This window comes from Manis javanica, chromosome 5, assembly GCF_040802235.1.
Source record: "Manis javanica isolate MJ-LG chromosome 5, MJ_LKY, whole genome shotgun sequence".
In the NCBI taxonomy this organism is placed as follows: Eukaryota; Metazoa; Chordata; class Mammalia; order Pholidota; family Manidae; genus Manis; species Manis javanica.
Genome location: NC_133160.1, coordinates 102822494 through 102844621, shown reverse-complemented (window position 1 = coordinate 102844621; position 22128 = coordinate 102822494). Strand labels below are relative to the sequence as shown.

General features: G+C 37.8%; 2 protein-coding genes across 4 annotated transcripts in view; both read right to left on the bottom strand.

Moving 5' to 3' along the window:
- Positions 1–515: 515 nt before the first annotated feature.
- Positions 516–20861, bottom strand: SLC10A6 (solute carrier family 10 member 6). 2 transcript variants are annotated; one of them, XR_012131676.1, is made up of 7 exons: positions 20447–20861; positions 8994–9112; positions 8114–8202; positions 5515–5690; positions 2797–2954; positions 2335–2472; positions 683–814 (listed from the first exon to the last, which is right to left on the bottom strand). XR_012131676.1 is itself a non-coding variant. In XM_017681365.3 (6 exons), the coding sequence occupies exons 1-6, from the start codon at positions 20818–20820 to the stop codon at positions 579–581; spliced, it is 1152 nt and encodes a 383-aa protein (XP_017536854.3). In that variant the 5' UTR covers positions 20821–20859; the 3' UTR covers positions 516–578. The 2 variants fall into 2 exon arrangements, 1 of the variants encoding a protein (XP_017536854.3); XM_017681365.3 differs by lacking the exon at positions 2335–2472 and having other exon boundaries at positions 516–814; positions 20447–20859.
- C5H4orf36 (chromosome 5 C4orf36 homolog) overlaps positions 14992–22128 on the bottom strand; it is a 29535-nt gene continuing 22398 nt past the window's right edge. For both annotated transcript variants that reach the window (XM_017681367.2, XM_073237330.1), the window contains exons 6-7: positions 15427–15591; positions 14992–15185 (exon numbers count right to left, since the gene is read on the bottom strand). The gene's annotated coding sequence lies outside the window, so the exon portion shown is untranslated. The remainder of the gene's footprint in view (positions 15186–15426; positions 15592–22128) is intronic.

The following is a 22128-nucleotide window of genomic DNA, read 5'->3' as shown; positions in this document are numbered from 1 at the left end:
TGATGCTTCAAAGGACTTGCCCAAAGTTGAGAAATCAAGTGCAGACTCTGTCCTTACCCTGCAGTATGAAGTGACATCTCCTCTACAGAGACCTGACTCTTGTGAGATTAAAATCCATAATGTGGGGATAACTTCACATAACAATGGGTATTACTTACCACTACATGAGAGGATAAGAACACAAAGCAGGTAGTAAATATGTTGTGTGAAACCCCAAAAGAACTCCCTGAAATAGGCAAAATACATTCTCAAAAAGAATCCTATGACAATTCACAATCCACACAGAAATATAAATATTCAAATATTCCCACAGACTCTGGCAATGAGACTTATGCATCAGCTCTTCACTGTCTTTACTGGCTGTGGAGGAAGACAATGAATGAGTCAATTAGCAACTCCTGTGGAGTGCTTCCTATCAGCTTGGTGCTCTCCTGGGTGCTGTGAGAGAGCTTTGAAAAGAACCAGATACTTTCCTTCCCTCACAGTCCCACCATGAGAAGGAATTAAAGCTTGAATCTAAGATCAGGAGATTTATTCTGCTACGATTTCTCTTATATGGTGGGAAAATTAAACCCCAGTCAGGCCAGCAAGCCCCTACAATGCATGGAAGAGACGTGGCCGGTTGCCTCAAGAGCCCTGTGGAGATTCATCGGTCCTGGTAGCTCAAGAGTTACAGTGGCAACTTCTTCATTCACCTCCAAGAAAGCACTGGTCTCTTTGGGAGAAGTGGATCTCTTCTTATGGTAGGCTTCTACACAACCTGAGTTCTTTCCTCTGTGTTTATTCTTCAGTCTCCTCTTGTACATCTTATATGCTAGGTAGTAAAATACACAAGTATTAAAAAATCACTTTAGCGAAGAATATAATTTACTGGCATTGTATTCTTATCAGTACATTGGGGGTTTGTCTGCTTTGGGTAATGGATGTATAAACTCACAGGAATTGGGGTTGTTGAGACTGTGTCTCAGCCTTTCCTGCCTGCTTCACTATGGTTTTCCTCTCACCTGCCTGATGTGAAGGAGTTGCTCCTCCAGTTCTTAGTTATTTTTCAGAGGAAATTTATAGCTGCAGATTTGGTGTGTCACCACCTTTGGGGGTGGAAGTGATTCAGGATCATCATATGTAGCTGTCTTGAATGAGTCAATTAGCAACTCCTGCAGAGTGCTTCCTATCAGCTTGGTGCTCTCCTGGGTGCTGTGAGAGAGCTATGAAAGAACCAGACACTTTCCTTCCCTCACAGTCCCACCATGAGAAGGAATTAAAGCCTGGATCTAAGATTAGGAGATTTATTCTGCTACGATTCCTCTTATATGGTGGGATAATTAAACCCCAAGTATTCTTTATATTGATTATTATGTCAGTAACCAGTATATAGTCAATTATATCAATAATCATTGAGCCTTACTCAGAATCTGTTCCCTGACAACAACAAAAATTTACAATGCCTATTGTAAAATCTATATGTCTATGTCTACATACTATCTATCCATATTTTCTCTTAACCTGGTGTAAACCTACATATTGATGGACTCTAAAATGATGCATATATGGCCATATGGATAGGTTATGCATATATACATACAGTATTTCAATGTCTGTGTATGTATTCTATTTTTTTATTAAGGTATCATTGATATACATTCTTATGAAGGCTTCACATGAGCAACATTGTGGTCACTACATTCACCCATATTATCAAGTCCCCGCCACATACCCATTGCAGTCACTGTCCATCAGCATAGTAAGATGCTATAGAGTCACTGCTTGTCTTCTCTGTGCTATACTGCCTTCCCCGTGCTCCCCCTACATTATGTGTGCTAATCATAATGCCCCTTAATCCCCTTCTCCCTCCCTCCCCACCCTACCTCCACATGCTCTTTCCCTTTGGTAAACGCTAGTCCCTTCTTGGAGTCTGTGAGTCTGCTGCTATTTTGTTCCTTCAGTTTTGCTTGTTCTTATACTCCACAAATGAGTGAAATCATTTGGTACTCGTCCTTCTCTGCCTGGTTTATTTCACTGAGAATAATACCCTCTAGCTCCATCCATGTTTTTGCAAATATTCCCTTGTGTATATGTACCACATCTTCTTTATTCATTCTTCAGTTGCTTCCATGTCTCAGCTATTGTAAATAGTGCTGCAAGAAACATAGGGGTGCATATGTCTTTTTTGAATTTGTCTTTTTTGAATCTGTGATCTTGTTTTCTTCGGTAAAATTCCTAGGAATGGAATTCCTCGGTCAAATGGTATTCCTGTTTTTAGTTTTTAAGGATGGCTGAACTAATTTACATTCCCACCAACAGTGTAGGAGGGTTCCCCTTTCTCTGCATCCTCACCAGCATTTGTTGTTCCTTGTCTTTTGGATGTTAGGTATGTATTCTATTTTATAGTTGAAAAATATTTCACAGCCATTCAGCACAATTCTTAGTCACAGAAGCACTGAAATGATCTGGCATTTGGAAGACTTCAAGGCTCTTGAGAAAACATAACAAATGTCATTTTTGTGATAAATTATTATTCAAAGAGAGTTATCAAGTTCTGGAATCTAAGTTCTGATAGTGCATTGTTTTTATGAAGCACATTTGTTTATAATTATAAGCTTTTACATGGTTTTAAATATTTTTCTGTGAAACTTCCACTTGTGGCAAAGGATCTTGTTTATACACTTTATTTTTCCCAGAAATGTCAGACTAAAAATGTCTCAAAAGGGTAGCATATGGATATTTGGATTGAAAAAGGAGTCAGTAAGTTGGGTTGACAATTTTCAATCAAGTCTACCCACTGGGGGCTCTACCCACCTGCAACAATGAGAAATCCATCCAAGATTTGGAAAAGCCCATAGGCCAATGGGAAGCTCAGCATCTGGACCAGTTGCTCAGCTGCAAAAGACAACTGGAGCATGGTGATACACATCTGAATATTCTGAGCTCCAGTTTCTAAGGAAATCGTCCTGCACCTAACAGTGAAACATTTTCCAAGAGTTACATACCAGCAATAAGGACTATTCCTGAATTTTTTCTTATATATAGCAATAAATTTATACTATGAGCCTAGGCCACTGAAAATGTTTACTCATTCAGTAATTATTTGTTGAGTGCCTACTATGTAGATAGTCTCCTGATAGGCACTTCAGAATAGGGCCCTATGAATCCTGCCATAGGAATCTGGGGGCAAAGATATACACACAGGAAAGGTTCAGTGACAGCACAAGACAAAGGATAATCCAGGGTCAGGGAGATGCTGTAGAAATTCAGAAAAGTGGCATAAGCGGTTAGAGGAGGCTTCACAGGGGAAGAGCAGGATAGAAGGGTGGAAAGAGTGAAGAATGACAGTGATTGACATTGAAGTTGCAGGGGCAGGTATGTGCATGGCCTCTTAAGAGGCACTGCATGTGCTGGAAGCCAACCTGAGCAGAGTGGAGGTTGAAGGAGACAAGAATGGAAAACCGAGTTAGAATTATGAAACAGTATAAACTAAACAGCACTTGGAAAAAAAAACTAAATGAAAACCCAATGTCTAAAATGGTTTCTTTAGTGAAAGGGTTTAGTAATAAGCTTTTTCTACTTTCTACTTGTCTGTATTTCATTGGTTTTCTAATTGCAAAGAAAGAGGGAGAGAAGGGAGGAAGGAGGGAGGGAGGGAAAAGGGGAGGAAGTTCATTTGAAAAAAAAGCAGGAGGGAGAAAAAGGAAGACATAAGCAGGATCTTGGGGGCTGGGTTAAGCAGTTTCTTCTGTCTCCAATTTATAAAAGAGACTTCAGGTTTTTATAGATGATAGTAGAGAAAGGAAAGAGGTGTTTCAAAAAATAAACCAGTATTCCTATGCAAGCTAGATTGTAATATGGAAGTAACAAGGGTGTGTAATGTGGGAATGAAAATATATTATCATTAGTAAGGGCGAGCTCTGTGGCTTTTAATTTATTTCTACTTTTCCTATTGCTTGCTACACTTCTTCATCCTACCCTCACTGCAAGATGCCTGTCAATATCTTGATATGATTAAACTACAAAGCTGAACCTCAAACCTGGACCATTCACAAGACAAATGCAGTACATCAGTTCTGATCTCACTGAAGCCATCAGGTATGAAAAAAACAAGATTGTTAACTAACTATATTTTGCCACAGGAATACCTTCTGTCCACATCCAATTATATTTCAACAACTCAACAATCTGCGCTCATAATTATTGACCTTAGAAACAAACCTAGGCCCGAATTCTAACTCCACCACATTCTGGCTCTATGAACTTAAGGTTAAGTTGCTTAACTTCTCTGAAAGGTTTGCTCATCTGTTGAATAATGGTATTAATAGTATCTAGTTCTCAGGCTGGTAGTAAGTAAATGAGATGCATTTGGCAGAGCCTCACCCAGTACTTGGTACAATCCTAAATTCCCCAAGTGGACTAGACACAGCATAATGTCAAGTAAAAATTTCCTAAACTCCACCTTTGGGATTCAACTGCTTAGTTTACTTTTCTTCAAAAATTTTCTGACTCTAATAGTACATACTGATTGAAAAATTAAGAAAATATACCAAGGGAATATTAAGAAATTAAGTTACTCTTAATTCCACTACTCAAATTAAACAGTTATTTTTTCCTGTATTTTCCCACACATAAAGTCTTTTGCATTCTTCTACAAAATGGGAATCAAAAATGCATACTGTTTTCTATTTTCTTAACTTCAGTGTCTCTCTAAAGTATTTTCCAAAAGCATTGAAATCAATGCATCATATTTCATACATAGGCATATCATGAATTAAATATCTCCCTATAATTAGATATTTACATTGTTTCTATTTTTTGTGTTTATAAATAACACTGTAATTAGCATCCTTGCACATCAATATTCAGGGGCTTCTCTGACAATCCTAGTTTCAGGACAGATTTCTAGAAGTAAAATCACCGAGTTAACAACTATAAATATTTATAATGCTATTGATATGACTAAATTGCCTTCCAGAGAGGTTATGCCAATTTATGCTCCCTCTAACATTGTACAATAATGCTCATCTCATCTATAGACATACCAACACGGAAAATCATCATTTTTAATATTTCATGGTATTTATAAATTATATGGTCCAACTTGTAATTATAATATTTAAAGTAAGCTTTATCTTATTTCTCAAGTTTATCCTTTCTCATAATTACTATTTTTTTTTAAATTGGCACAAACAATGGATAAATGCTTAATCTCTTGAATCTTGTGCATGCCATACTTTGATCTTTATATTTATGAAACCATCTCACTCCTCCTATTTAATTACTAGAATAAGAAATGTGTCCAGATTTCAACAAGTGGTATTAACACTACAGCTTAACTTCACAGATTATAATTTCCCATCAATTTGACCTTTGCTTTCATTTACGTGAAGAATTAATATGATCTGTTCCATGCACCATGTCAAGTCAAAACTCTCAATGTCTCCTGACACAGCCAGGAAGCAAAGCCTGCCAGTGGCAGTGTGTTTACTTTATCCTCCTCAGAAAAGGGTATGGATAATTTAACTGTACCTCTGCCAAGATTGGTGGGTAAGAATTGCCAGCAGGAAGCCTGCGACATGGCCAATCAAAGGAAAGATGAAACTGATGATCAGAAGAGTGATGTCTGAATTCCAAGATCCTTTCACCAGCACCACACCAGCTCCTGCAACCACCAGGAGGAGGACCCCACCAACAATGGTCCCAATCTAGAGCAAACAAATAGAATAAGTACAGGTAAACATCAGTCTGTTTGCTCTGTGACACAAAGCTCATCACTGCCCTGAGGGGCTTGGAGCCTAAAATTTCTTAGAGACTACCAAATCCAATCTCATTTGCAGAAAAGAAACAGAGTTCCAAAGTGGTCAAGGTGATTTGGCTAAGCCAGAAATTGGTAAGGCTAAACACAAATCTAAGTCTTATTTTATGATCACCATCTTTTCCCTTCAAGTAGAGGACTTGGCCAGAAGAATTGGGTAGTAGAGTTTCCCCTGGAGAGGACAAATTTGTGAAATCAGTGAAATCTGACAGTAAGCATTCCAACACTCCTACACGAACCTGTTAGACCCCTCACTGGCAACCTCTGTCTGAAATCTGCCCTCCCTGACCATCTGCCCCTCTCTTCCCACCACGCTTTCAACCACCAGTGGCTTCTTACTGCTCTGATGCCCTTCTCTCCTCCAAATGAAATTTACCCATTCTTCATTAGATAGTCTGAGCTAATATTGTAATATAAGAAGTACTGACAGATACCTCTATCACCTCCCAAATAAATACTGTTCTTAATTTTGTTGTTCCACAAAAACAAAAAAAGTTTCCAATAGTTTTAAGTTTTAGATCAGATAGATAGGAAGCAAGACCCAGAATATTTGGGAAAACTAGGATTTTGACAAGCTCGCATTCATACTATGCAGACAGCAAACTGTGCACCTAGCTACAGCATCAACCTTGATTTGAAAAGATTCAGGGTATGGAGGAAGGAGGTCATGAGGAACCCAGGCAAAACAGAAACAACCCCATGTACCGTAGATGTGCTCTAGGGATTCTTTTACAGCTCAAATACAGGGACAGACTGGGTCTCTGGACATCTCCCCTACCTAATGGGAAGATGCTGGAACACACCAAGGAGGCCTCAATTGTAAAAAATTCCTCTTCATCTTTCTACCAAAAAGGGATTTCAAAGTTTGAAAATTCACCAAGAGTTATTTGTTCAGAAAATGTTCAGATATAAAATTAAATGAAGACTAAAAAAAGGAGAATGAAAATATGCCAAAATAATGATCAGATTATCCTAGCTTTTTACTAAATTGCTCAGAATATTTATGCATATTATTAAATATTTTCTGCCAAAAATCCTATAAAATAGCCAAGGGATTGACATATAGAAAATTTATTTGATTTCTCCATTGACACTGGTGGACTAATTGAGGATTTGGAACACCATCAGGATTTTTTGTTAGATATCTTTTTAAGAAAAGTGACTGAAGATAGACTATTGAAGAGTAAGAGGTCTGCATGGTTATGCTCTCTCTTCTTGTTTTGTAAACAAAACGACAGCCGTGTGCAGCCACACAGGAAATTTCTTCTTGCTGAAATAACAAGATCATCCCTATGCAATCCAAATGCACAACTTTTAAGCCTTCCTTCAGCTCTCAGGGCCCAGCTGATTGGTCTGCTTGTCCACCGTTCTTCTTCATCTCACTAGAGGAATAGTGGGAATTGTCCAGTGAAAGCAGCACACATTTGTACAGGCAGATGGGTGTGGTGTTCTGTCAGGTAGAACAAACAGCGGGAGCTTAAACTGAACCAAACCATAAACTCCAAACTAAAATGAACTGAGATATATTTCCTGAACATTCAATTAGCCCCAAGTTTATTTCTTTAGAAAGGTAATACAAATAAAATGTTTTTAAAATCTTCATGAAGCACAAATAATACAATTTTAGATCTTCTAAAACCATACATAGTTGGAAAACTTGAAAACACCCCAGGATATTAGCACTGTTGTCGAAAATGCCTCCTCTCTAGCTAGATATTTTTAAAAGTCACTTAACAAGGACACTTGCTTGTTTCTCCAGCAGACAAAAGATGCCACTGGAAAGTCAAGAGGAGGTAGGAGATTCCAGTTATCATCATTCCAAGGCCGGATTCCTCACTGTGCTGATTTTGTTTTGTCACTTATTCATGTGGTCAGCAGCCCTTGCTCAGGTGTACAAACCATGATTTTAGGAGCTCCTCCAGGAATGCTTCTGAAAGACAGCCCTTCATCCTACTTTTCCATGAAACCAGCCCTACTCCTAAACATTGGGGCTCCATTTCATGGACTTGAACAGCCTTCACCTTGAGAGTCCCTGTATGAAGCCTTGGAAATGGATGGTCAGGCCTTAGTTTTCTGTCACTACAGCAAGTCTCATGCTTTATAGTGTGTCATAAACCTCAGTGTATGGCCTGTGGGTGTGACAGAGCAAGGCTTCAAGAAGCAGAGGAAATGTGGAGGTTGGATCTAAAAGTGCAGGATAGGTAAGGAAAATTGTTGCATGTGGGACTGGCCTGTGTGTTGCAGCCGTTGTGTATGTCTGCCTTTCCAGTGTCTCGTCTAAGGATGGGCTCACTGCCATGTGGAGCTGCTTACCTTGAGAATGACTTTGGATTGCTTTGGCCATCTATAATTCACCCAGACGCCAGAGGCCACAGGAATAGTCAGGCACAGAAGAGTAATTCCTAAGGTAAGAAAAAATCTGTCAGATGGTATCCCTTCTCACCCTAACTGCCACTGCTCATTTCTATTTCAATTAGACAAAAGCTTTGTTAAAACTCCATTTTTTTCTGTATCCACCTCCAAATATAAAAAAAGAAAAAATATCTTTGAAAGACAGTTTTTGAAGGATGTATGATAGTAGTAAATGCCACCATACCTGGTCCTTCACTTCTCTGTCAGAATCCCTCTGTCAAGCACATGAAATTGTAGATAATATCTCTCAGGATATATTTTCAAAACAATATATTAGTGACATGTAGATATACTTTAATAATTAATAGGCATCATTCATGTTGAATCAGTAAAGAAGTCAAGGCTCACTGGCAACATAAAAGGTGGAGTCATGGAACTAAGTTCTCATTAGAGCCACTGTGATCCAGTAACCTTTGAATCACAAGTCCTATTGCTTCACAGTGAATTAGTTAGGTTTTGTATTTTTTTTTAAATAAGTGAGATCCCTGTTTTTCTTTATTTTCAAAAGTGGACTCCTATAGGGGTTAAGAGCGGGACTTTGCAGTCAGAATTCTAGTTCTATACTTATACCATCTACAAGACCTCAGTCAAGTTACTTAATCTCTATAATCCTGAAAAGCAAGGAAATGGAACTAGTGACAGAATCTATAGTAGAGTTATTTAGAGAATTAAATTAGATAATATATTTAAAATCCTGCATAAATGAGACATATAGTAAACAATAGATATTATCACCATCAACATTACTATTACTATCCCATTTCACAAGCCCAATACAGACCTATGTTCTGGTACGGGATGGTGAAATTCTGCTCAAGATTCCAGGACAAGGTGTAGAGATACAGGCAGAGTGGCATCATTCCCAAGGCAGCCACTGTGGAACAGGTTGTCATACTAATGCTGAAAATTAAATTAAATGATGTTTAAGAAGGAGAGTTTGAAATGAAGAATTTAATCCTTACCAAAAACTCCTGGGACACAACTCCTTAGAGATTTCAAGGGCTAAGTTCCTTGAAGCTCACTCCTGTTCTATTATTCAGCAAATGATGGATGTATTTGCAGTTCTTGACATCTGTCAATTAACTCATATTTACCTGAGGATATATTTGTCCTAAACATGCTACTAGGTACTATGAGGTTTTTTTTTCTTATACAGTTCTTTTCTATTGAGATACAATTCATAGACCATAAAATTCATCATTTTAAAGTGTTTTTAGTATATTCACAAGACTGTGCAATAGCAGCACTATTTCCAGAATATTTTCTTTATCCCCTGAAAGAAACCCTAGCCATAAGCAATCATTCCCCAGTGCCTCTTCCCCAGCCCCTGACAACCAGTAATCTACTTTCTGTCTGGATAGGGTTGCCTATCCTGGACATTTCATATGAATACAACCATACAATATGTAGCCTTTTTTGTGTGTCTGGCATAATATTGTCAAGGTTCATCCATGTTTTAGCATGTATCAGTTCTTCATTCCTATTTATGATAATATTGTATTGTGTGGATATGCCACATCATTTCTGTCCATTCATTAACTGAAGGATATTTCACATGTTTCCACTTTTTAGCTAATATGAATAATGCTGCTATGAATATTTGTGCACATTTTTTGTGCAGACATCTGTTCAATTGTCACAGTGTACACTAAGAATGGAATTGCTTGCTCATAGTTTAACTTTTTGAAGAAATGCCACGCTGTTTTCTAAAACAGCTGCATCATTTTATACACCTGCCATCAATATACAAGTTTTCTTAAGAATTTTTGCATATAATCCCTATTAAATTCCAAAAGCATTTTTCAATGAATTAGAACAAATAGTTCTAGAATTCATATAGAACCACAAAAGACCCTGAATAACCAAAGCAATCCTGAGAAAGAAGAACAAGGCGGGGGCATTATGCTGACTTTTAGGCTATACTACAAAGCTACCATAATCAAGACAATATAGTATGGCACAAGAACAGACTAGAACAGAATAGAGGGTCAAGATATAAACCCACACATATATGGTCAATTAATATATGACAAAGGATCCATGCATATACAGTAGGGAACAGACAGCCTCTCAGATAGCTGGTGTTGGGAAAACTGGATATCTACATGCAAGAGAATGAAACTGTATTACTGACTAAGTCCATGCATAAAAGCAGATTCAAAATGAATCAAAAACATGAATATAAGACATAAAACCATAAAACTCTTAGAAAAAAACATAGGCAAAAATCTCTTGAAACTAAATATGAGCAATTTTTTACTAGACACGTCTCCTCAAGCAAGGGAAACAAGATAAAAAATGAACAAGTGGGACTACATCAAACTAAAAAGCTTCTGTACAGCAAAGGATATCAGCAGCAGAACAAAAAGGCAACCAACAATATGGAGAATATATTTGTAAATGATTTATCTGATAAGGGGTTAACATCTAAAATATATAGAGCTCATATGCCTTAATACCAGAAAAAACAATTAAACCAATTAATAAATGGGCATTCGACCTGAGCAGACATTTCTCCAAAGAAGAAATACAGAGAGCCAACAGGCACATGAAAAGATGCTCCACATAGCTAATCATCAGGGAAATGCAAATCAAAACCACAATGAGATATCACCTCACACCAGTCTGAATGGCCACTAACCAAAAGACAAAAAATAACAAGTGTTGACAAGGATGTGGAGAAAGGGAACCCTCCTACACTGTTGGTGGGATTGCAAATTGATGCAGCCACTCTGGAAAGCAGTATGGAGGTTCTAAAAAAAATTAAGAATACAAATAAGATTCAATCCAACAATTCTGTTTCTACGAATTTACCCAAAGAAAACAAAACCCCTGATCTGAAAAGATATATGCACTCCTATGTTTATGCTGCATTGTTTACAATAGCCAAGATATGGAAGCAACCTAAGTGTCCATCAATAGATGAATGGATAAAGAAGATGTGGTTCATGTACATACACAATGGAATATTATTCAGCCGTAAGGAGAAAAAATCTTCCCATTTGCAACAACATGGATGGGTCTAGAGGTACTGTGCTTGGTGAAATAAGTCAGGTGAAGAAAGACAAATACCATATTGTTTCACTTACTTGTGGAGTTAAAAACAAAGCAAAAGAGAATGAACAGAACAGCAATAGACTCATAGACACTGAGAAGTGACTGGTGATTACCACAGGGGAGGGGTTAGGGTAGGTCTGTGGGGAGGGTGAGGGGGATAAAGAGGCACAAAAATTCTCAATCATAATGTAAGTTAGTCATGGGGATAGTAGCACACCATGGAGAATATAGCCAGTGATTCTGTAACATATTCCTATGTTGACAGATAGTAACTGCACTAGTGGGGGTGAGGATTTCATAATATGGGTAACTGTTGAACCACTGTGCTGTGTACTTGAAACTAATATAAGACTATATATCACTAAAAAATTTTGTTTACATATATAGTCATAAGGAATATTGGTCTGTAGTTTTCTTGTGATATCTTTATCTAGTTTTTGGTACCAGGGGGATGAAAATAGGGCAAGTTTGCCACAAAGCTGTGTTTACTCAGTGCGAAATGTTATTAAATATCAGGAAGAAGTCACCCAAATGCCAGAAAAGTCCCAGTGGATAGAGAGGGGACCCCACAGCACTGATCCTCAAACAGAGCAAGCTGGACAGAGCCAGAGTAGGTACAGAACCATAGCAAAAGAGAATTGGTATGAACTGCTGGACTAAATTAAAACTTCTCTTTTAAATTTTGATATTGTGTGATCCCATGTTTAGAAATAGGAGTAGTAGAGTGATGAGCTAGGATAAAAAGTAAGATTTCTAGACTTCAAAATGATGCTATGATTGACAGAAAAATGGGGTCACTTAGCATCAATTTGAGAGGACTTGTTAAGTTAGAGATGATACTGGGAATATTCTAGATAGGAAAATAATTCTAGATAGGAAAAGGGACCTCAGATGCTACCATCACTAGAGATACAAATCTACCATCTTGAAGGTGAAAAGTAGGTACGTGAATGAATCAAACACAGTCTGGCCAATAGCTATGCAACACAGCTGTACCAGGAAAATGAATGGGAATGATCAGAACAGAGTCTTGGTCTTTGTTGAACAAATCTGAATGATTCTACTAGACAATTGGTTTATCTTTGTTATTATTATGATTGTCTCTAACTCAAAAGGCTAACAAATTGTGTGCCCAGCATCTTAAGGATTTGCAACTACATAATATCTTGGAGGAAAAAAGTTTAGAACCTTCAAAAACTCTGTATTTTGATCACTATACTTTTATTGCAGTGTGTGAAATGTTATTGCTTCATAATTTGTAATATATTGTTTCTTTCTTTTTCCAAATATGTAAAGTCCTATTTTAAAGTCTTTACATTTCTTAATTGGAGAAAAAGAGTTACATGATAAAATATATAAGTTCAGTGTAATAGAAACATGTATGTATAATGAGAGACCCAGGGCCTGGGGAGCAGAGCCTTGGAAGGACCCCTCCCGCTCTGGACTGGGGAGAGGGAGAAGAGCCCACTGGGCACATCCAGACAGAGCGGATGGAGCAGTGCGCGGAGGGCTATGAGCTCATCTTCCATGACAGCTAAGGAAAGAACGAATCAATGTGTCGGTACACTGCTGCCAGGAAAATGTTCTCTCTGCTTTCCTCATATGTCATATGTCTGCATGTGAACCTTGGAAATCTTAGTGAATTGAACCTTTACACTGAATTCAAGTGGTAGATAGCCCCAGCAGCAATCCGGAGGATCAGAGACTTTCTATTAACAAATAACTAAGTCATGCTTTTCCAAGTACAAATGTGAATAACATTTTAAAGAGCAAATATTTAGCTGACTGTTGTCCTTTTTAGAAATCTAGACTGAGGTAATTTGCAAGTGGTTACGTATACATCTCTTCTCTTATTTCTTTTAAGCAATCCTTCCATTTTCTTTTAAGTTTTTAAAGTTTAAGTTCTTTCTAAGCACCCCTATTTCATATTTTCTTGTTGGATGAATAGAGGCATTTCTTTGTTGTTGAATTTTAACACAGTCACCATGCTCCTTACTGTGGCTTGGTTACTTTTTTTTTCTCCACTTAATATAATAGAATCCTTTCAAGGAAATACATATAGCTTCAACTTATTCTTTTTTTGTTATTTTTTTTAATTGGAATAAAGTTGATATACAATATTATATTGGTTTCAGATGTACAACATAGTGACTTGATAACTATATTTATTACTGATGCTTGCCACAATAAGTACATTTCCCCCTGAAAATACCAAGAAATTATAATATTATTTGGTTATATTCTCTGTTTTACTTCCATTCCAGTGACTAATTTATTTTACAATTTTCAGTTTGTACCTCTTTATCCCCTTCATCTAGTTTACCTACCTCCCCACTTCCCTCCCTGTGGTAACCAACAATCTGTTGTCAATATTTATGGGTCTGTGTTGTTTGTTTGCTTGTTTTGTTTTTTAGATTCCACATGTAAGTGAAATCACATGGTTTTTGTCTTTCTCGGCCTGGCTTATTTCACTTAGCATAATACCCTGTAGACCCATCCATGCTGTCACAAATGGCAAGATTTCCTTCTTTTTATGGCTAAGTAATAGTCCATTGTGTATGTGAACCACATCTTCTTTTATCCATTCATCTGTTGATGGATACTTAGATTGCTTCCATATCTTTGCTATTGTAAACAATGCTGCAGTGAACATAGGTGTGCATATATCTCAACTCATTCTTTTAAAGAACTGCAGAGCACATTATAATACCAATGTGCCATAATTTCTTCATCAATAATGAATCAATTGTTTTGAGTGTTTTTCTACTATAAACAAGGTTTTCATAAACTTTCTTATATGTATTTTACTTGAAATAATTATTTTATTTCCGTAGAATACATCCCCCAAGGTAGAATAGCTATGTCAAAAGTCTGTTTTTTAATTTAATATATATATACTGACAGATTATTTTCCAAAAGAGTGTTGCATTTCACTATCTTGCCTATACTGGATATGATCTATCCCTTTTAATTCTCAAGAGAACATTAAAAAATGCATCTCGCTATTATTTTGTTATACACCTGACTCTATGAGGCTGGGCTTTTTTTCATGTTTACCAACCTCTTGGATGTTCTCTCTAAATGACTTTGCTTTGTCTTACTACTTCTTCTCTACTTGTAGAAACTCTTTTAAAATTAGGATATGTAACATCATGTGTAATGCAAATATCTTTGCCAAGCTTACTGTATATTTTTTACTATACTTAAGACTTTTGCCATAATAAATGATTAACAATGATTACTCAAATCTGCCCATTTTTTTTAACGGCTTCTGAGTTTCCTGTCTTAAAGATTTTTCCCTATCTTGAGGGCATACAAATGTTGCCACCATTTTTTAATTTTTTATATGTTGATATTTTCTATTTATACTTTTAGCTCATTTAAAAATTATATTTTATACAGTATAAGGTATGACACTAATCTGTTGTCTTCTACATTGAGAGACAAGTATGTCAACATTATTTACTAAATAACTTACCACTAAATTGAAGTGCCAACTTCATTATATGTTAAATGTCCAAGTGCATTCAAAATGTTATTTTTCATGTAGGCAAATACCAAACTGTTTTAATGACAGTGTTTTCATATTGTTTTTACATATGATAGAACAAAGACTTTCACATACGTTTTTCCTCTCAAACCTTTCTTAGCAGTTCTTACATATATTTTATTCCATATAAAATTTAAAATAATTTTTTCCTATCAGGAATGCTTACTTTGTACAAAGACATCTTCCTAGCTAGAGAGCAGATAAAAGAAGAAGAGCAGATTGCCACGGCTCTCAAACCTCTGTATCCATAAAGACAGTATACAGGAAGCTTCTCCAAATTCTCAGCCTTTGATAATGCCACATTCCTTGGCTCTTCCGAGCACCAGATTCCATACTACATCATTTTACTCTTGACGTTCTAGAAAACTAACACAGCATTTTCCTTTTACTCAAACAGCAGAAAAGTAAGATTCATAACTGTGGGATGCAAAATGTAAGAACTGTATCAGACTGAGTCTGTATCCTTGATTATGTAGGTTTCTGTTTCCATCCTTTATACAAATGCTCAAGCACGATACTTGATAGACAGTGCTCAGCTAACTGTTATAAATACCAACAAAGCTGGAAAAGCACAGAGTAGATGTGTGAACACAGTGGAAAGTCATACCTTTTGTTTTACTGCCATGAAATTCCAATATTGCATAAACAGAGGATGTGGCTAACTGGGTCTCTTGGCTGCTCTGCTCACATATAGGAAAACTGTTGGCAAAATCTGACTTCAACATAACAAGATTCCACTTGAACTCAGAAGAATGGCATCATAATCCCCAAACTATTACAGAGAATAATGAGACAGATTCAGCAAGTCTGGACAAACAGGTAAATCTTGAACCTTCCTTAAAAGAAGGAAATTATGTATATATGCATTACATTAAAATGTAGTGTCAATAAGTATACCATTTTTCAATTAGGTTTAAATTATTCAAATGTTTTCATTTCAAACTGGTAAAATCAGGAATTCTGACACTCAAAACTATGAAAGTACACATGTGTTTCTCCACTGGAAAAAAATAAAAAATTATTAGGGTAAGCAGGTGGACATGAAGTATATTCTAAGATCAGATCAGCAGACATGGTCCTAGAAAAGAGTTCAAGGCCAGGTTTTCCATCCCCAAATATAAATGTTACTCCTGTCTGCTGCCTCTCAATAAAAATAACTAGCATCTGTTGAAAACTACCTGTAAATATTATACCTCATGCTTTTAGATAACATTTCCTCTTTTCATCTATACAATAACCGTATGTGTCGGTATTATTTCCATTGTATAGACAAGGAAACTAAAGTGCAGAGAGTTATAGAAACTTACACAAAGTCACATGGATTCAATCTAAGTTCTGTCCCTTAAAGATGATCTTTATTTCTCCACCAAGCCATGCCAGACAGAGCTGAAGAACCTGAAGTCCTATTTCCAGTGTGTCTGCTAAAGGACCAAGAGCTTCTTTAAAGTTCAAAAGTCAAAATTAGCCACTGAACTCCTCAGGCTCCATCTCCACCTTTGGTCAGAATCCTTTCTCTTCAGCTGAGGACATCGATACATCCTCAGGAAAGAATGAACCTCTGTATATTAAAAGTTGTCAAACTAAAGACAATGGGAGCTGTCCTAAGAGCAGTTTTGGTAACACACACAAGCAATCAGAAACTTCCCTTCAGTCATTCATTCAATGTTTACCAAGAACCTACCACCTCCAGGCTGGCAATGAGCACATAAAGAGGATCAAGCCCTCGAGGAGATTACGGACCTAGTGGATGATGCGGATAAGTAGCTCAGCTATTGGACTGCCTTCCAGTGGATGACAAGAAAGAATTACATATTTGGTGCTGTGGGAACAGAGAGGAGAGGCATCTCTGTCAAATAGTTTCAGAAAAACATTAAAAACTGGAGTGGGGGAAGGGAGACAATTAGACTTCATAATTTGCTTTTCTCTCCCGATTGTCACAAAATTCTTGAAACTTAAAATGACCCATGGGGTAGGTTATGTTTCTCACTATTTTAAAAGTAAGGAAGCTGAAGCACAGAGAATTTACATAATCTGCCAAGCTGACCCAGCTAATAAGTGACAGTTCTACTTACTGGCTTCAGAGTGGTGCACTTAATTATTACAATTTACTGCCAGATTTAGTTTTCATGTCCTACCCTCAAAAGCAAGAATTCTTTCCATCCTTAGGACAGTAGGTTGCAAAAGTATCCCCAATTTTTCACCCCTCTCTTATCCACACCCTCTACAGTGTGATTTTGCCACTCATCCCACCCACCAAGAGGCAGAATCCCCTTCTCTATCCCTTGAATTTGGGCTGGCCTTGCAATCTACATTGGCCAATGGAGTCTAGTAGAAATTATGTTGAACTGGTTTAAACTGAGGCCTCAGGAGACCTTGTATGATTCCACTTTTTAAGAACCATGCCACTGTCACGTGATCAAGTCGCCAGAGAATCTAAGAGAGCATGTGGAGGAGAGCCCAGCTGTCCCAGCAGAGGCCATCCAAGGCCAGCACCCAAACACAGGAGAGAGCCTGGCCAAGATCAGCTGAGCTCAGTCCAGGGGCGGGATAACTTTTTAGGCTCCTCATATATGCTGGCCAATTGCTTTCCAGAACATTTATAATGAAAAATGATATTATGACTAGAGGGTATAGAATCAGACCAGTTGGCATTCCAGGCTGTGGGAACAACATGGGCAAAAGAAAGTTGGAAAAGCATGGGGTATGTTTAGAGAATAGTGAGCAGTCAGTCTATTTTGACTGTAGACTAGTTGTGCTTAATAGAAAATAAACCTGGAAGAGTAGGTTACACCTGACTTAGCTTCTATTCAGTTTAATAGATACTGAGAAAGTTCTATCCACAGCATGTTCATTTTTCTGTTTACAGTACCAAAAGGGAAGTGTCATGATTTTCAGTTGCAGAAAAGAAGTCCCAAGTCAGGAATTAAATATAATCTGCCCCAGAGCTTGCCTTATCCACTTACTACAAAACCATGATGGAGAGACTGAAGGTGGCAAAACGTTGTGAAAATATTACAACTGACCAAAAAGGAAAATGTGAGGGCCTGACCTGAGGAAATGGCAGTGGAGATAAATAGGAAGTCATAGGTATGACTGACAAGCAAGAAGGTTACAGGACCAGACATCGAATTGAGCAAATGAGGTGAGGTGTGAAGGGAGTCACAGGGGAATGCTGAGATGACGGGCCCGGGTGACTGGGAGAATGACTGGTGTTATCACCAGATATGCAGGAACTGCTTCAAACATGTTGATTCTGACATGCCATGTTTGGGGTGAACACATGGAGAACTGGGGTAGATTGAATGAAGCATGGAGTTAAGGCACGAGAAATGTGTTTGGGGGGATCTACAGAGAGCTACATCTGAATATCCTCATTTGTAAAATGAAGATGAAGTGGATGCTCTTAGATTTTGCTCAGCATAAAAAACAGAATTCCTGTCAGTGACTATCTACTGAACTTTGCTTAAAAGTTATTTTTGTTGGTAATCAAGTAGGATGAAATGTAATGAGTTTGGATATCATATTCCTCAATAATACTGAATTTTCTCCTATTTTTAATTTTTATTGGGAGTTAAAGATTTTATTATTCTTCAATCTATAAGCTTTTGAAAAATCTAATGTTTTGCCCCTATTTGTAAAGTTCATTTGTTATAATTCATTTTTTTGGCTTGTTTGTTTTCGTTTGTGAGACTCTAAAATTTTAAAAGAAAAGGAGAGAGTAGCTAATATTTATTACTCACCTACAATGTGCCTGGCCTCCTGCAAATGTATTTCCTCCTTAAAATGAAGTCTTGTGAGAAATAAGTAATTTTACACCATAGTACAATGAGGAGATAAGGCTTATAGGTTAAATGATTTGACCAAAGTTAATAGCCAATTAAAGATAGAGTTAGCAAAGGGAAGTAAAATGAGCTTTGTCTCTTATAGACTTCCTATTCATTGGTATTTTTATTACAACAGTGGCTAATAAAAGATGAAGTTAATAAATGTTCTTTCCCAGAAGTGTTTGAGAACACTGGCTAAGGGTTTATGCTCCTGTTCAGAACAGAAGAGCTAGTTGTGTTAATAAATAGTATGGAAAAAAGTGTCTAAATTGCAGACTGATGAGAAACAGGTGTGAATTCAAATCTGAGTTCTGCCACACTCATCTGTAGTATTTGGCAACCTACTTACCCAATCTGAGTCACAATTTTCTCAGCTATAAATTCAGAATAATAAAAGGTCATTTACAAAGTTACTATGAAAGCCAAGAATAAAGAGAAAGGATACATGAAAGCACCTACCTCATGCCTGTCAGGCTACCCAATCAGTATGTTTCCTTTTTCTTTCCAAAAATTTTCAGGTCACCAAAGTTATCACTGACATGTGAACTTTGTGCAAAGAATATTTCATTTCCCAATTACTATGTTGATGATTTTTGTTTGAAGTTAAGTTAGCAGTGCAATGTTTCTTTTACAATCCCTGATAAATGGGTAACTAAAAACATTGCTATATGAAAATTAATTATTGGTCTGAATGGCATGAACTCATTAAAAGTTATAGGTGAAATATCTTCCATATGCCAAACACTCAGCACATGCCGGAAATCAGAAACCCAGACCCACTGCTGACTCACTAACATCAACTCCCAGCACAGTCAGCACCTCTAATCCGTTCATTCATCGTAGAATAAATCTCAACCAGATGACTTCACATTGAACAAAGATCTGAATTTATATGTAGTTCTTTCCCAGAGCAGAAAGTAGAAAACTTTGTTCATAAGTAAGCAAAGAACCTAGAAAGACTACTCTCTCTAGCTCTTTTATTTTTCCAAATTGTGACTCCTCTATTCTTTGCTCAAACTCTCTTTTTCCCCCTCAAAATTTGCACTCCAAAAATATATGTGATTAATTTATCCTCATTAAAGTGTAAATGACTGATAAAACCACTGTCTCCCCAGGGTGTGCATTTACACCATATTTGGAATAAGGTCACTGCTTAAATGAAAGGAATGAGTCTAGTGATAAATGTTGAGCATCTGCAAAGCAACAAGAAAGAAGACTTTCAGTCATAAAAGTCTTTATGTTGCTGCTCAAGTCCACTCAATAGGCCACCACCAGCACTTAAAACAGGGTATGTCTGTACATGCCCTAAAGCTCCTCTCTCTGGTCCTCCAAAACACTTCTTTCATAAGGCAGGTAGGTACTCAGGCAACACTTGATGATCACTACACAGGCTTCATCATTCACATTTCACCGGCGCCACAACATGCCAGCTATCAAACCATGGCCACGAGCTTCCTGGGATTCCCAGCCTGCATGCTAGGAGGCTGTGGTTCAAGCTGCCACTGTGCGAGAGAACAAGTTCATGCCTAGGAAGGGAGGAGACCTGCCTCCACTAAACATAGGAAGCAAGCAAACACCACTACTCAGAGAAGTAGTTGCAAGTAAAACAGAGGATGATCACAGCAAAGCAAATTTTAAGCTCAGAAAGGAAAGCCCTTCCAGGATTGAACAAGTCTCTGTGAAATGTTTCCCACGAAAATCTCTACCTAAAGATTGATACAGTTTTCAACACAAAAGTGTCAGTTATCCCCCAAGACAAAGTGCTCTGAGGGAAGGCTGCTGATCTTCCCTAGCGTAACTTACCTGAGATCCATATCTCCATCAAGCCAGAAGGTGAAAATGTTAGAGATGGTGCCTCCTGGGCAGCACCCCAGGATGAGAACAGCAGCAGCCTGCCTTGGCTTCAAGGAGAAGCTGAGAGCCAGGAGATAGGCTGTGAGAGGCATGAGCCCAAACTGGCAAAGCAGCCCCACAGCAATGCCCCACGGTCTCCTGATGTGTGCCCACAGCTTCTGGATCTCCACTGAGCATCCCAAGGAGAACATGAGCAAGGCCATCATCACAGCTGACAGCACTGTGAAAACAAGTTCCAGGTTCCCAGGTACCTCCAGCCCCTCTGGCAGCTCCTCTGAACTGTTGGCAGCGCAGGCTGAGCTGCTGGAACAATTTACTCTCATCTCCTCATCTCCTTAAGGCAGTATTACAAATGAGCATCTGCTGCAATGGCTGGGCAGGTCTATCCTGCCACATTTTGTAATAATGCAACATAGTCATGCATGGAGAATCATTCCAATAGCTATTGGCCAGCCAGGATTCATCCTAATCTGATCAGTTTATCCAGAGTGGTGTTTCAAAAGTAATTACCATCCACATGAAACCTACAATAAACTCTGGTAAGTAAGGCTTTCCACTTCTGTTCTTCCTCATCACTGAATATTTAAGTGAAATGACACAAACAAACATTTTGTCAAGTGGAGTGACTGGGCTATGTCGTCAGCATCATGTTGTGTTCCCAGAAGTACGCTGGATGCCAAGACATAATTTCTCCAAGTTCACTGGGAATTTCAAAGAATCAGGATGCAATGTTTTATAGAATGGAAGTTTTCCCTTTCCAACAAATGCAGCTAAGCCAAAGCCACACCAGAGCATTAGCAAAGCATTTCTGGAGAAAACATTAAAGCAAAAGGAGGCCAGTGAAAAGGATGGTGGGGGAACTAAGGATATTTTCAAGAGAGCTTCGGAATTGGTCTGTTTTTCTTCTTTCTATTTCTATTAGAATTTGTGTCTAAAGCCAGTAATTAAATACCTGTCAGGATAATATGGTAATGAACACCTGATTTGTCTCATGAATCATGTGAAAATTCTTTTCTGTACCCCAAATAATTCAAAAGAGCTGTCACTTTCTTTTGGAGAATAGAGTCAGCTTTGATGCCACACCCATAGGGCCTGGTGGTGAGGTCTGGCAGTTCTGCAAGGGAATGTAATAAAGAGCTTGTCTGGAAGTCTGGAGACATAGTCTGAGGTTAGCCTCTGACCACAAGCCCCACAGGCCCCTGTGTGTCTTAACCACACAGATACATGTTTTGTTGACAAAACCAGAAAAGTAAAATATGGTTCCTTGAAACTAAACCTCCAAAAAGGAAATACCCCATCCTTTCTCAAAGAATGCAGAATGTTGTGCGGCAAAGGTTTGTAACAACACACACTTTACAAACGCCTCTCTCTCTGTTAAGAGGGATACTAGCTATGCATTGTTTATATTTACATTACCAAATAATTTTCCATGACAAAATGCTCTGGGTCACAAATTGAGCACAAATATAAAATAAAATTAACCATTTGAAGAAAGTATAAACTGCTTTAGGCAAACATACCCTAAAAGCAGCTCTGAATGTGGAACCTTGCTGGAATTCAACAGAGGTAAGCAGGAGAAACTGCTGCCACCAACTCTTGTTTCATGCCTGAGAACAAGTCAGTGTTTACAA

Coding starts and splice junctions, on each gene's coding strand:
- SLC10A6 (XM_017681365.3), bottom strand. CDS start 20,820: ATGAGAGTAAATTGTTCCAGCAGCTCAGCCTGCGCTGCCAACAGTTCA. Junction 9,113..20,446: donor GATGGAGATATGGATCTCAG/GTAAGTTACGCT, acceptor TTTAATTTTCAG/CATTAGTATGACAACCTGTT. Junction 2,955..5,514: donor ACCCACCAATCTTGGCAGAG/GTACAGTTAAAT, acceptor TTTCACTGTTAG/GTGCAGGACGATTTCCTTAG.